The sequence below is a fragment of the Poromitra crassiceps genome, assembly GCF_964638095.1.
Source record: "Poromitra crassiceps genome assembly, chromosome: 7".
In the NCBI taxonomy this organism is placed as follows: Eukaryota; Metazoa; Chordata; class Actinopteri; order Beryciformes; family Melamphaidae; genus Poromitra; species Poromitra crassiceps.
In genome coordinates, this window is record NC_139628.1 from 19,820,555 (window position 1) to 19,834,859 (window position 14,305).

The window sequence follows — 14,305 nt, forward strand, 5'->3', positions numbered from 1 at the left end:
TCATGTATTATAAGGATATTTTGCTTTTGTAATTGACACAAAATGTTAGTATTCTGCAGTAAATAATCAAAAGCCAAAGCTTTTTATCACTTCACAGCGGTCCTATAATCTAGAAAATACAATAGTTCCAAAAATGGAAACATGAAATCAACAAAAAACAGATTTTGTTGCAGAAATACATACTGCCCATGCTAATAATGTTTCCATCAAAGGTATGTGTAATATATTAGCTATGACAATTTTATGACTTTATAATTATATGTGAAGTGTCTGTCTGTCTGTATGTCTGTCTGTGTGTGAGCGAGTGAGCAGAATTGTGTCCGGCCACAGCTATGCCATTTTACGTGCGATCGGGCTGAATCTTTCAGGAAGTGTAAAGAGCACCCCTGCGGGTGATTGCCCTAATTACCTAATCAAATCACACACAATAGGCTATACTATGAGAGCTCCTTTGGTTTGATAACTATAATGTAATAATAACTATATATATATGGTCTCCATCGGCGGTGGTCTGTACAGTTTATACAGTCTATGCCCTCTATCAGCCGGTGGTCTGTACAGTTTATTATACAGTCTATGCTTTCTATCAGCCGGTGGTCTGTACAGTTTATACAGTCTATGCCCTCTATCAGCCGGTGGTCTGTACAGTTTATTATACAGTCTATGCTTTCTATCAGCCGGTGGTCTGTACAGTTTATTATACAGTCTATGCTTTCTATCAGCCGGTGGTCTGTACAGTTTATTATACAGTCTATGCTCTCTATCAGCCGGTGGTCTGTACAGTTTATTATACAGTCTATGTTCTCTATCAGCCGGTGGTCTGTACAGTTTATTATACAGTCTATGCTCTCTATCAGCCGGTGGTCTGTACAGTTTATTATACAGTCTATGCTCTCTATCAGCCGGTGGTCTGTACAGTTTATTATACAGTCTATGCTCTCTATCAGCCGGTGGTCTGTACAGTTTATTATACAGTCTATGCTCTCTATCAGCCGGTGGTCTGTACAGTTTATTATACAGTCTATGCTCTCTATCAGCCGGTGGTCTGTACAGTTTATTATACAGTCTATGCTCTCTATCAGCCGGTGGTCTGTACAGTTTATTATACAGTCTATGCTCTCTATCAGCCGGTGGTCTGTACAGTTTATTATACAGTCTATGCTCTCTATCAGCCGGTGGTCTGTACAGTTTATTATACAGTCTATGCTCTCTATCAGCCGGTGGTCTGTACAGTTTATTATACAGTCTATGCTCTCTATCAGCCGGTGGTCTGTACAGTTTATACAGTCTATGCTCTCTATCAGCCGGTGGTCTGTACAGTTTATTATACAGTCTATGCTCTCTATCAGCCGGTGGTCTGTACAGTTTATACAGTCTATGCTCTCTATCAGCCGGTGGTCTGTACAGTTTATTATACAGTCTATGCTCTCTATCAGCCGGTGGTCTGTACAGTTTATTATACAGTCTATGCTCTCTATCAGCCGGTGGTCTGTACAGTTTATACAGTCTATGCCCTCTATCAGCCGGTGGTCTGTACAGTTTATTATACAGTCTATGCCCTCTATCAGCCAGTGGTCTGTACAGTTTATTATACAGTCTATGCTCTCTATCAGCCGGTGGTCTGTACAGTTTATTATACAGTCTATGCTTTCTATCAGCCGGTGGTCTGTACAGTTTATTATACAGTCTATGCTTTCTATCAGCCGGTGGTCTGTACAGTTTATTATACAGTCTATGCTCTCTATCAGCCGGTGGTCTGTACAGTTTATACAGTCTATGCTCTCTATCAGCCGGTGGTCTGTACAGTTTATTATACAGTCTATGCTCTCTATCAGCCGGTGGTCTGTACAGTTTATTATACAGTCTATGCTTTCTATCAGCCGGTGGTCTGTACAGTTTATTATACAGTCTATGCTCTCTATCAGCCGGTGGTCTGTACAGTTTATACAGTCTATGCCCTCTATCAGCCGGTGGTCTGTACAGTTTATTATACAGTCTATGCTCTCTATCAGCCGGTGGTCTGTACAGTTTATTATACAGTCTATGCCCTCTATCAGCCGGTGGTCTGTACAGTTTATTATACAGTCTATGCCCTCTATCAGCCGGTGGTCTGTACAGTTTATTATACAGTCTATGCCCTCTATCAGCCAGTGGTCTGTACAGTTTATTATACAGTCTATGCTCTCTATCAGCCAGTGGTCTGTACAGTTTATTATACAGTCTATGCTCTCTATCAGCCGGTTGTCTGTACAGTTTATTATACAATCTATGCTCTCTATCAGCCAGTGGTCTGTACAGTTTATTATACAGTCTATGCTCTCTATCAGCCGGTGGTCTGTACAGTTTATTATACAGTCTATGCTCTCTATCAGCCGGTGGTCTGTACAGTTTATTATACAGTCTATGCTCTCTATCCGTAGCTGCCGGCCGGTGGTCTGTACAGTTTATTATACAGTCTATGCTCTCTATCCGTAGCTGCCGGCCGGTGGTCTGTACAGTTTATTATAGTCTATGCTCTCTATCCGTAGCTGCCGGCCAGTGGTCTGTACAGTTTATTATACAGTCTATGCTCTCTATCCGTAGCTGCCGGCCGGTGGTCTGTACAGTTTATTATACAGTCTATGCTCTCTATCAGCCGGTGGTCTGTACAGTTTATTATACAGTCTATGCTCTCTATCCGTAGCTGCCGGCCGGTGGTCTGTACAGTTTATTATACAGTCTATGCTCTCTATCAGCCGGTGGTCTGTACAGTTCATTATACAGTCTATGCTCTCTATCAGCCGGTGGTCTGTACAGTTTATTATACAGTCTATGCTCTCTATCCGTAGCTGCCGGCCGGTGGTCTGTACAGTTTATTATACAGTCTATGCTCTCTATCCGTAGCTGCCGGCCAGTGGTCTGTACAGTTTATTATACAGTCTATGCTCTCTATCCGTAGCTGCCGGCCGGTGGTCTGTACAGTTTATTATACAGTCTATGCTCTCTATCAGCCGGTGGTCTGTACAGTTTATTATACAGTCTATGCTCTCTATCCGTAGCTGCCGGCCGGTGGTCTGTACAGTTTAGGGAAGGTGAGCAGTTGGACGGAGCTGAAGGCAAACTTCCTGCTGCCCACGTTCTTCTGCACGTTCTCCAGTCTGCAGCCTTCCCTGCACACACACACACACACACACACACACACACACACACACACACACAAATGAATGAATGAACAGTAAGTGATTTATCTCCTATCACCAAAGATCAATGATGTATATTGATTACCAGTGGTCTGTCTGTCTTTGAATTCAGGTGACACACAGAACTGCAGCCACACACATTAGCCTACGCTCCAAATCACACATCAGACAATAGTATAGTAATAGTAGCCTACATAAGATCAACTGGATAAATCTGAAAACAGTTAAAACTAATACACATATATGTCATGTCTTTAAAGGAGTACAGCAACATTTTTACTAGACTGTCTCATTGGTTAGCCGTGATGTACAGTTTAAGAAATCTGCTGAGCTGCTACAAGTTCTCATTTTTGTGGCTACTATCACTCAACATGGTGTGTGCTATTAAAGTGTTAGCATGGAGCTGCTATCACTCAACATGGTGTGTGCTATTAAAGTGTTAGCATGGAGCTACTATCACTCAACATGGTGTGTGCTATTAAAGTGTTAGCATGGAGCTACTATCACTCAACATGGTGTGTGCTATTAAAGTGTTAGCATGGAGCTACTATCACTCAACATGGTGTGTGCTATTAAAGTGTTAGCATGGAGCTACTATCACTCAACATAGTGGATGCTAAAGTGTTGGCATGGAGCTGCTATCACTCAACATAGTGTGTGCTATTAAAGTGTTAGCATGGAGCTATCACTCAACATGGTGTGTGCTATTAAAGTGTTAGCATGGAGCTACTATCACTCAACATGGTGTGTGCTATTAAAGTGTTAGCATGGAGCTACTATCACTCAACATGGTGTGTGCTATTAAAGTGTTAGCATGGAGCTACTATCACTCAACATGGTGTGTGCTATTAAAGTGTTGGCATGGAGCTGCTATAAGTGTTGGCATGGAGCTACTATCACTCAACATGATGCCAAAGTGTTGGTGCTGAGCTACTATCACTCAACATATTGGATGCTAAAGTGTTAGCATGGAGCTACTATCACTCAACATAGTGGATGCTAAAGTGTTAGCATGGAGCTACTATCACTGAACATAGTAGATGTTAAAGTGTTAGCATGGAGCTATCACTCAACATAGTGGATGCTAAAGTGTTAGCATGGAGCTACTATCACTCAACATAGTGGATGTTAAAGTGTTAGCATGGAGCTACTATCACTCAACATAGTGAATGTTAAAGTGTTAGCATGGAGCTACTATCACTCAACATAGTGTATGTTAAAGTGTTAGCATGGAGCTACTATCACTCAACATAGTGGATGTTAAAGTGTTAGCATGGAGCTACTATCACTCAACATAGTGAATGTTAAAGTGTTAGCATGGAGCTGCTATCACTCAACATAGCGGATGCTAAAGTGTTAGCATGGAGCTACTATCACTTAACATAGTGGATGCTAAAGTGTTAGCATGGAGCTGCTATCACTCAACATAGCAGATGCTAAAGTGTTGGCATGGAGCTGCTATCACTCAACATAGTGGATGCTAGTGGAACCAGGGACTTAAGGATGGTTTTGTTGTCTCTGTTCTGGTCACTTCACAGATAAGTTGACCAACAGGCAGAGATGGGAAAATCACACATTATTTCGTTAAGTAGAAGTACATTTATTGTCTAAATAAAGACTGGTAAAAGTAGAAGTACTGATTCAACTTGTTTAATCAAGTAAAAGTATAAAAAAACAGGCTCTGAAATGTAATCAAGTACAAAAGTAAAAAGTATCTCCCGGCTGTTTCTGTGCAAAGGTAATTGAACCTCACATCATATTAAGATAAACAGAATTTCTGGGGTGGGGACTCTGGAGACGATGAACCGAGCACACAGGGACACACTCCAATTAACGCTCTCCAAGTAGTAGGATTGGCTACAGGTGGTGTATGCTGATGGTACTGGTCCTGGATTTGTTTGAAACAGTCACTGAAGAACTAAATCTAGGAAATTAACATAAATAAACTGACTCAAATCAGTTCTGGTGAAGCACGAAGTCCTTCATCACTTGCGTTAGTGGAAGGGAGTGGACTTGGTTCAGGCGATGGGTGCCCAGCACTTGGCGGATCCAGATCCGACACACGTGTGCCAGCCAGACTGCGAGGACATAATATCTTGGCCTCCAGAAAGACCCTGGGAGGGTTGTATGAGCTCCTGTTTGGGTCGGCCCCGGCTTCCAGGAGGATCCGGACACAGTCCAGGTGACCACAGTACACGCATAGGAGAGAGCCGTCCTGTACTCATCAGCTAGGTCCACCTGTGCTCCCTAGGTGATCAGGTCAGAGGGGTCCACCACCCACACTGAAGCGGTCTTCCTGCAGCAGGCTCCTCAGTTTTTCCAGGTCTCCTGTACGGGCGGGATCATGGAGCCACATGTCGCCATGCCCTGCTCGAATAGCCATTCCTTCAGATCTGTACCACACATGACTTGTATGCTGTGTCTTAACGGCAGTATCAGTGTTGCCAGGTGGGAAATGTTGAATTATCATACCTGACAGTGAAAATTATCTTTTTGGGAGGGAAATTATCATTAATTATCATAGCGACAGCCTGCAAAATTGTGACTAACCACCGCCTGCCCAATTAGGCAATTTTAATTATGATGATGATGATGATGATGATGACGATTTTTTAAATTCCAACACAACAACTTTCCGTTTGTTGGTGCTTTTTACTTTTAAAGTACATTTTACACCAGTAAGTCCTTCCACTGAGGTAAAGGAACAGCCAAATAGTAATAATACTTGAGTAGGAAATTCCAGCACTCTATGTACCACGGAACTAAAATTACTTTGTCCTAGGGGACATGAATGCATGATTGGCTGCAAAGACGTTGTGAGAAGACATGTAAAGACAGACATAGCATCCATATTAGTATATTGATTACAACTATGTGTCACAAAATGATCAAATTATCATATATTATGGGAATTTTGGCATTATTGATCGTACACAAGGTGAAGTTATCGTACAAATACAATAATTATCGTACAAATACGATAATTATCGTACACAAATAGGATAATTATCGTACACCTGGGAACACTGGCATTATGAAGGGACTGAATGTGGGTTGGACATTATGACATAACATGACATCATAACATTATTACAGGATGACATAATAACATGATGACTGATGACATCACTCACTGATGAAATCACAATTGCTCGAGTGACATCACTGAAGACATCACTCACTGATGACATTACTATGCTCGACATCACTGATGCAATTGCTCGAGTGACATCACTGATGACATCATCTGTGACATCATCCGTGATTTATTCGTGACATCTTCGGACATCATCAAACAATTTAGACTCCGTGTCTTGTTTTGGATGTGCAACAAGAGAGACAGACATCGTTTTTGTCTGTTGTGGATTATAACTAAAGTAACTAGCCTGTTTTGAAAATGTAAGGAGTAGAAAGAACAGATATTTCTGTTAAAATGTAGGGAGTGAAAGTAAAAAGTTGTCAGAAAAATAAATACTCAGTAAACTACAGATACCTGAAAATCCTACTTACGTACAGTAACAAAGTATTTGTACTTAGTTACTTCCCATCTCTGCCAACAGGACAGTCTGGCAAAAAGGTGGTGTAAGATATATTCCTTTATAATATAATCATTATGTTATAAAGGAATATATCTTACACCACCTTTGTGTGTAATATATATATTGTATATTGTTTATTTATTAACTGGCCCTTGGCCTTCTATCATTTCACAAAAGTGGCCCCCGGTCAAAGCAAGTTGAGTATCCCTGACATAATGACTAATCAATCATTCAGTCCATCCATTGATCCATCCCCATGCGCAGGGCGCGAGCATGTTTCCCCTAGCTCAGGGGTGTCGGACTCATATTAGGTAGAGGGCCGGATTTGTTCAACTGAGACCTCATGGGGGCCGGATTTTTTTTTTTACTAAAATCAATTCGACTCATTTACCCATTTACTTCACAAAAGAAATACTGCTCTTTCCATTTCTCTTGAAACTGCCTGCATTCCGTGTCAACCTTTCTCTTTTTCGACAGCATCTTGTTGATTCCTTTGTTTTTTGGTAGGTAGCCGAATGTGCGATTCAATTCCAGCGTGGCATCATGGCGGCTTTGTTTACACCTGATAACCTACTGACATACTTCCTTGTAGTGCAGTAGCCTGTACTACGAATGTTGGATAAGAAGATCCAGGATCTGTCCCTTGATCTGGTTTGTCTAAACCAGATCTGCTCGATTGTAGTTAACTTGTACTACGAACCTCGTTTGCCAGTCGTTAACTCGAACCAGGTTTTTCTAATCAAGTTGACTGCGCGTGCACATGAAAATGCCCGTGCACACGAGCTCGTGCCCGCAAAAGAGGCGTGGTTTTTAACAACTAGCCAATCACAATGCAATATGGACCGCTCAGCTCAGAACCGTAGCTTTTACAGCGCCAGACACGCCTATTTCCTCATTCATCAAAGCCATCGACTACTATGTCAGAATCAAAATCCGCATTGGATATTTTTAGTCTGTTCCCGAATGACTGTCTAAAGTGACCACTTTTATTCACATCAGTCATTTATTTGAAGAGCGGTTTCTGCCTCCACGTATCCTACAGCAGCTGAATTCACCCTCTCAATAAACTGCGAGTGGAAGCAATGTGTAGCCTAATGTCTCAGTCCAAAATCCGTAGACCATTTAGGCTCAACGAATAATAATGATGTCATGTTTAGTCGCACTGATTGAATAATTCCTATAGGCTATCAATAAAAAAAAGAATGATAATAAAATTAAAAGAGGCTTCTGAACGACACGGTATGTGCGGGCATAGATTTCATTTATAAAAAATAGCCTATTTTGTGGTCACATATATTGTCAGCAGAGTCGCATATCTCCATATTTCATATAATGATACTGGAATTATGAAGTTCAATCACATCATACAGGCCAAAAGCAACACTTGCAGCTGCAAAATGCAGGAGTAGCCTAGATATGAATCATCTTAATATGGGATCGCCTGTGTGCAGGTGATCCCATATTAAATTGCTTAGATGTAGTTTAGTGATATTTCTCCACTCACTATTCAGCTGCAATCGATCAGCGGGATCAAACAATGTATCTAGGCTACTTGAGAGCACAAAAATGAATATATAAAAACATATTCCAAAGTGGTATAGGGCTTAGCCTAGTTAAAATAGCCAACAAGTGCAAGGCTTTAATCCTTGATTAACATTAACATTGATTAACATTACTCATTCAACATTACAATTCGTGCTCCTTCCTAGATGGGAAACTCGTCCAGAAAGGGGTTGGCCATTTTTCCAAACTGCTGATTCGATTGGTTCGTGGGCGGTGTATCTAAGGTCTAATCTTATCCTTGCAACTTAACCTGCTGCAGACCAGGTTAAGTGTGAAGCATAAGTTGCTATGGAAATATATGTCGGTAAGAAGTTAACTTGCTTTGTAGTACGGCTAAACCAGGTTTAAACCTGAAGTTACCTCGCTAAACCACTAATCTTGCTTTGTAGTACAGGCCCCAGGTTAATTAACTTATGAATGAACTCTTAGCTTGCTTATTAGCCACCCGTAGTTCATGATAATGGGGTGCGAATTTAATAATAATAATAATTCAATTAAAAAATAAATAAATAAATAAATAAATAAATAAATAAATAAATAAATAAATAAATAAATAATAATAATAATAATATTCCAAAACATCTCGCGGGCCGGATGAAACCTGATCCGGCCCGCGGGCCGTATCTCTGACATCCCTGCCCTAGCTGAAACACAGGATGGCCACGCCCTGAGCTAATTTCATTGGTCGCTGCAACTTCATTCTTCTTCTTCTTCTTCTTCGCTCATTTCTGGGTGATATCTGAACCTCTAAAGACCTTTATTCACCCACCGAAAATTCCGTGCTCAAATGGGGTTTACATCGGTCACAAAGCCATCATACACAACACAAATTAGCTTAAACATTGTGATCATTTGTTCAGTTGTCATTTGTTTAAACATTTTGATCATTTGTAGCTCGAAAGAGAGACGATTGATTATTGTCATACTTCTCCTAGACGTCCCCTCATTAACAATATCCTCCAAAGTCACATTGGTCCTCCTGACGCATCATGAGGAAAAATGTGCACTGCATGGGTTTAAACAATAGGCCTAGATTGAATAGGCTACATATAGCGTCTTTGAGGTTTATGAAGTGCACAGTGCACCATCATCATCATCTTCATCATCTCTGCACTACCTCCTGGGGAGTCAGTCCCACTTTCTCGGTCCCGTCTGTCTAGTGATCCTAGTCCTCCAATGAGGGGGGGGGGGGGGGGGGGGGTCACGGGTCTGGGGCCAGCAGGACGACCAGGCTGAGGATGAGCCACAGCACCAGCAGGTGTGAGGTCAGCAGTAGAAAGACCACCGGGTACAGGTGCCGGCGGGGGGGCTTAGGGGCCCGAGCCCCGGGGTCGCACCCAGAGACTGAGGGTCCCGCCCGGGGATAACAACCCAGCATCTGACCCCAGGAGAGACGAGACCTGGAGCAGCACAAAGGTGTGTGTTTGTTTGTTTGTTTGTTTGTTTGTGTGTGTGTGTGTGTGTGTGTGTGTGTGTGTGTGTGTGTGTGTGTGTGTGTGCGTGCGTGCGTGTGTAAGGGAGAGAGAGAGAAAGAGAGGGAGAGAGAACAAATGGAGATGCAGGAGGCATAGCGAAAGGAAGGGAAGAAAGAAAGAAAGAAAGAAAGAAAGAAAGAAAGAAAGAAAGAAAGAAAGAAAGAAAGAAAGAAAGAAAGAAAGAAAGAAAGAGGACAGATGGGAGAGTGGCATGAAGAAAGAAAAAGGAAAAGAGAAGAAAGAAGAACAAAAACAGAGACAAAACAGAAAGGTTAAAGTAGAACCAACCTAAACCAACTCACTAGAAATAACAAGAGGAGAGGAAAGGAAAGAAAATGAAAGGGGATGAGGAGAGAAAGAGAGCAAAGGAAAGAAGTGGAGATGTACTGAACTTGTGGAGGCAGGGAGGTTGGAGTCATGTCGCTTTATCACCTCTCTTTCCCCAGCCTATTTCTCCCGACCCCTAACACATCCTTTCTCCCGACCCCTAACACGTCCTTTCTCCCGACCCCCAACACGTCCTTTCTCCCGACCCCCAACACGTCCTTTCAGTGGCGCCGTTTTTTCGGGCGCCGACGAAAAATTGACGTTTTCATAGACGTTTGGATGATTTTTAGCCATATTTACATGAATATCTAATTTTAAATTAACACCTTAACTGCCAGCGACGAGTGTACTCGTCAAACACAATCCAGCTGTTAACTGCCAGCGACGAGTGTACTCGTCAAAAAAATCGATTTTTTTTTTTTGACGGTAGGTTGTGCATCTAAGCCTTTTACATCTCTTATATAGGTATTGGACGTGTACAACGTGTACAACCCATTCCACCGACCCACTAAGTGGCGACAAGGAAGGAGGAAGGCAAGCAAAAAGCAGTGTGACTGAAGCCATTCTCATGAAGGTGGATTGGCGAAGGCGCTTTCATTTCCGCGCTGATTGCTGGCGGTGCGGGATTGCAGATTTGCATAGTGGATTGCGGGTGGGACACACTTTGAAACACGCAGCATAATATGACCAGAATCGCAAAAGCTTCATCAAAGCCCTCAACCAAAACTCCAAGACGCGAGCGAGTCCAACCAGACTTCCTCAAAGAGCGGCCGCACAGACAGGCACACACCCGCACAGCAGCAGCAAAGCAATGGTGACAAGCGGGGACTGCCCCCTAGTCCGACACCAAATTGGAAACAAATCCCATTCTAAAAGGCTTTTAGAATGGGATTTTCAACCCATTCTTTTTTGTTTTTTTTTCGCTATAATTTAGAGTAATTTAATTTCTATTCAGAAATTTATTTGAGAGGTCGAGAGTATGAGAAAGTGCATTTGCAAAGGTAGGAAAGTGCTTGTGACAGGGCGCTGCACCCAAAAAAAACGCCCACAGGAGGGAGGAGTTGAGCAGAGGGAAGTTTACTGCTGTTATGGAGGAAATTACTGTTCAAAACTATTGTGTAGGTCTTACTGATGCCAAAAATGAATGGTTAAAGTGAGTGTGCTATCGAATTTCACAAAAAGCCGTTTATCTCTAAATATTTTTTCTGATGCTGAAACCATGCTGTATTCAATTGCTAATGCTTACATAACTACTAACTCTACAAACTAACTCTTTTAGACAGAGAAAGCACACATTCTATTAGTTATTTTTAGATGATTGGTGTTCACGAAGTCGTAACAGAAGAGAAACCTCGGCTCTTGTAAAATGAGCCTAGAATCCTCAAAAAAAACCCTGGCAGAAGCTATCTACAGCAAGAAAAAAACGGCTGGCAGTCAATGTGTTAACATTAGGATTATACTGTAGTAATGTAATTATTCAGTTTTTTTCCTTTTCTCACTCACTTGGTGACCTGCTCTCCCTTTAGGTCATTTTATAATTACACTACAACAGACAGCAACACAGGCAGAAACACTGAACTTATTATTATTATTATTATTATCACTTCGAAACACAGTGCAAAACTTGTCATCTCAACACAAAAATAAAATAACAATAACCGTATACGATTATAGCAGCAGCCAATGACAGTGAGTGCAGTACAGAGTCCAGGTCTGTCTGTCTCTCAGGTGTAATAATCCCACAATGATCACGGCTTTAACAAGTGTCACAGGCTGTGTAAACAGTGTAAAGTGGGCTCTCTGTAACTTGATCCCTGGGTCTGTCTGTCTCAGGTGTAATAATCCCACAACGATCACGGCTTTAACAAGCATCACAGGCTGTGTAAACAGTGTAAAGTGGGCTCTAAGCGTCAGGGGCAGTTGCCCCCTCAGATTAAAAAAAAAAAAAAAAAATAGGGGGACCAAATTTTAAGGGGGACAAAATGTCCCCATGTCCCCCTTGTTCCGGCGCCAGTGCGTCCTTTCTCCTGACCCCTAACATGTCCTTTCTCCTGACCCCTAACGCTATTTGTTCAAGTCCCTTGGCACCACTAAAGGTCACTGTTGTCTTTTGTACACACTGGGCAGCCGAACGGCCGAGGAACCTAAGTGGAGGAACGTTGAGTCAAAACAAAGGGGTACCCTTTGCATTAAGAAGTGACGCCAATAGTCAACATAGGTCTCTCTCTCTCTCTCTCTCTCTCTCTCTCTCTCTCACACACACACACACACACACACACACACACACACACACACACACACACACACACCTTCTCATGCAGTGCAGGGCCTGGCTGAAGTGCTGCTGGCTGAGTGTGTGTCGTTCCCTCAGTAACACACACTGCTCCAGCGTCACCGACATGGCCGTCCGGTCCTTCGCACTCTCACAGCTGGTGAGACGCACACCGTTTAGCCTGCGACACAGCTGCACACACACACACACACACACACACACACACACACACACACACACACACACACACACACACACACACACACACACACACACACACACACACACACACAGAAGAACACACAGATGAACATGAACATACAGGTACACGTAGAAACACACCAAGACTTCCCACAACAAGACCCTAATAAAATATTATTATAATAATAAGTTCAGTGTTTCTGCCTGTGTCTGTAGTGTAATACGACCAAAAGGGAGAGCAGGTGGTGACATGACAGTGAGTGAGAAAAGGAGAAAATACTGAATAGAACGAATCAGCGTGACGTCACTTGCCACCCAGAAATGCGGAACCCCGCGGCAGTGAACACGTTCACTGCCATTGGCGAGTCAACTCGTCAAGCAGAAACCAACGGTTGACTGCCAATGGCGAGTCAACTCGTCAAAAAAAAAAAAAAAAAAATTTGACGGTGGGACGTTGATCTAACCCTTTTACATCTCCTATATAAATATGGGAGCCACCGAACGTGTACAACCCATTCCACCGACCCACTAAGTGGCGACAGTGCTCTCCAGACTAGAAAAAGCAGAGCCAAAACTGCAGGGGAACGCGCGAGGAAACCATTCTCATACTGTAAAATGGATTGGCGAAAACGCTTTCGCTTTCGCGCATTATCGCGCTGGGAGCTGGCGGTGGGGGATTGCAAATTTGCATAATAGATTATGCGTGCAACACACTTTGAAACACCGGCAGAAAGCCCACAATCGCACGCAGCTTCATTCCAGCTGAGCTCACAACCGAAACGAACGAGCCCCATGCAGACTCGCCCAAAGAGCAGCCGCCAGCAGCCAGGCAGCACAGACAGGCAGAGCCTCGCTTGTACCGCTGCAGCCACGGAGGGGGGAGAACACACACGGAGGGAGGAGTTTGAAGGAGAGGGGGGTTTCCTGCTGCTATGGAGGAAATTACTGTTCAAAACTATTGTTTAGATGTCTGACGTCTTACGCCAAAAATAAATGGTTAAAGTGACTGTTCTATCGAATTTCACAAAAAGCCATTTATCTCAGCTTAAATTTTCAGACGCTGAAACCATGCTGTATTCTACTGCTAATGCCTACATAACTACTAACTCTACAAACTAACTCTTTTAGACAGAGAAAGCACACATTCTATTAGTTCTTTTGAGATAATTTGTGTTCACAAAATCTTAGCAGAAAATAATCCTCGGCTCTTGAAAGATGAGCCAGAATCCTAAAAAAAAAACCTTGGCAGAAGCTACCTACAGTATTGAAAAAACGGCTGGCAGTGAATGTGTTAATAGTATGAGTTGTGCCAAACAAACGTTAATATCTCAAAAACTATACATGACATTGCTTATATTTTGACATTCTGAGTGAGAGCAGAAGTAGCTCAAGAGTTTGATGTATAATATATGCATGTCGTGTTAAAGTTGTGTGAACTGTCGCAGTTTTTAAAATGTAAACGGAATTAGCTGGCTAGAGTCAGACACAAAAGCCTCGTGCCGTCTTGTGCTCCATAGTGTTCCATTGCCGTTGCCACCCAGTGACGCAGTTTGTTTACCAAAATGCTGCTCGGCTGATCCCTCGTATAATGACATCACAACAGTATAATCCCAATGTTGATTTAAAATGAGATATTCCTCTAAATATGGCTAAAAAACATCAAAACGTCCAAAAAACGTATTTTGTGTCTGCAGGGTGTCTGTTCCCTGCAGCACCACCTACTTAAAAGGAGTTCCAGCGACCCTGACC

At 42.5% G+C, this 14,305-nt stretch overlaps 1 protein-coding gene across 1 annotated transcript in view; it reads right to left on the bottom strand.

Annotated features, from left to right (window-relative positions):
• Positions 1–3,028: 3,028 nt before the first annotated feature.
• LOC310779944 (type II inositol 3,4-bisphosphate 4-phosphatase-like) overlaps positions 3,029–14,305 on the bottom strand; it is a gene marked incomplete at its 3' end in the record, with an annotated part of 28,167 nt that continues 16,890 nt past the window's right edge. Inside the window, exons 16-18 of the mRNA XM_083640467.1 lie at positions 12,393–12,547; positions 9,487–9,681; positions 3,029–3,149 (exon numbers count right to left, since the gene is read on the bottom strand). Of these exons, the coding sequence (XP_083496593.1) occupies positions 3,029–3,149; positions 9,487–9,681; positions 12,393–12,547 (471 nt within the window). The remainder of the gene's footprint in view (positions 3,150–9,486; positions 9,682–12,392; positions 12,548–14,305) is intronic.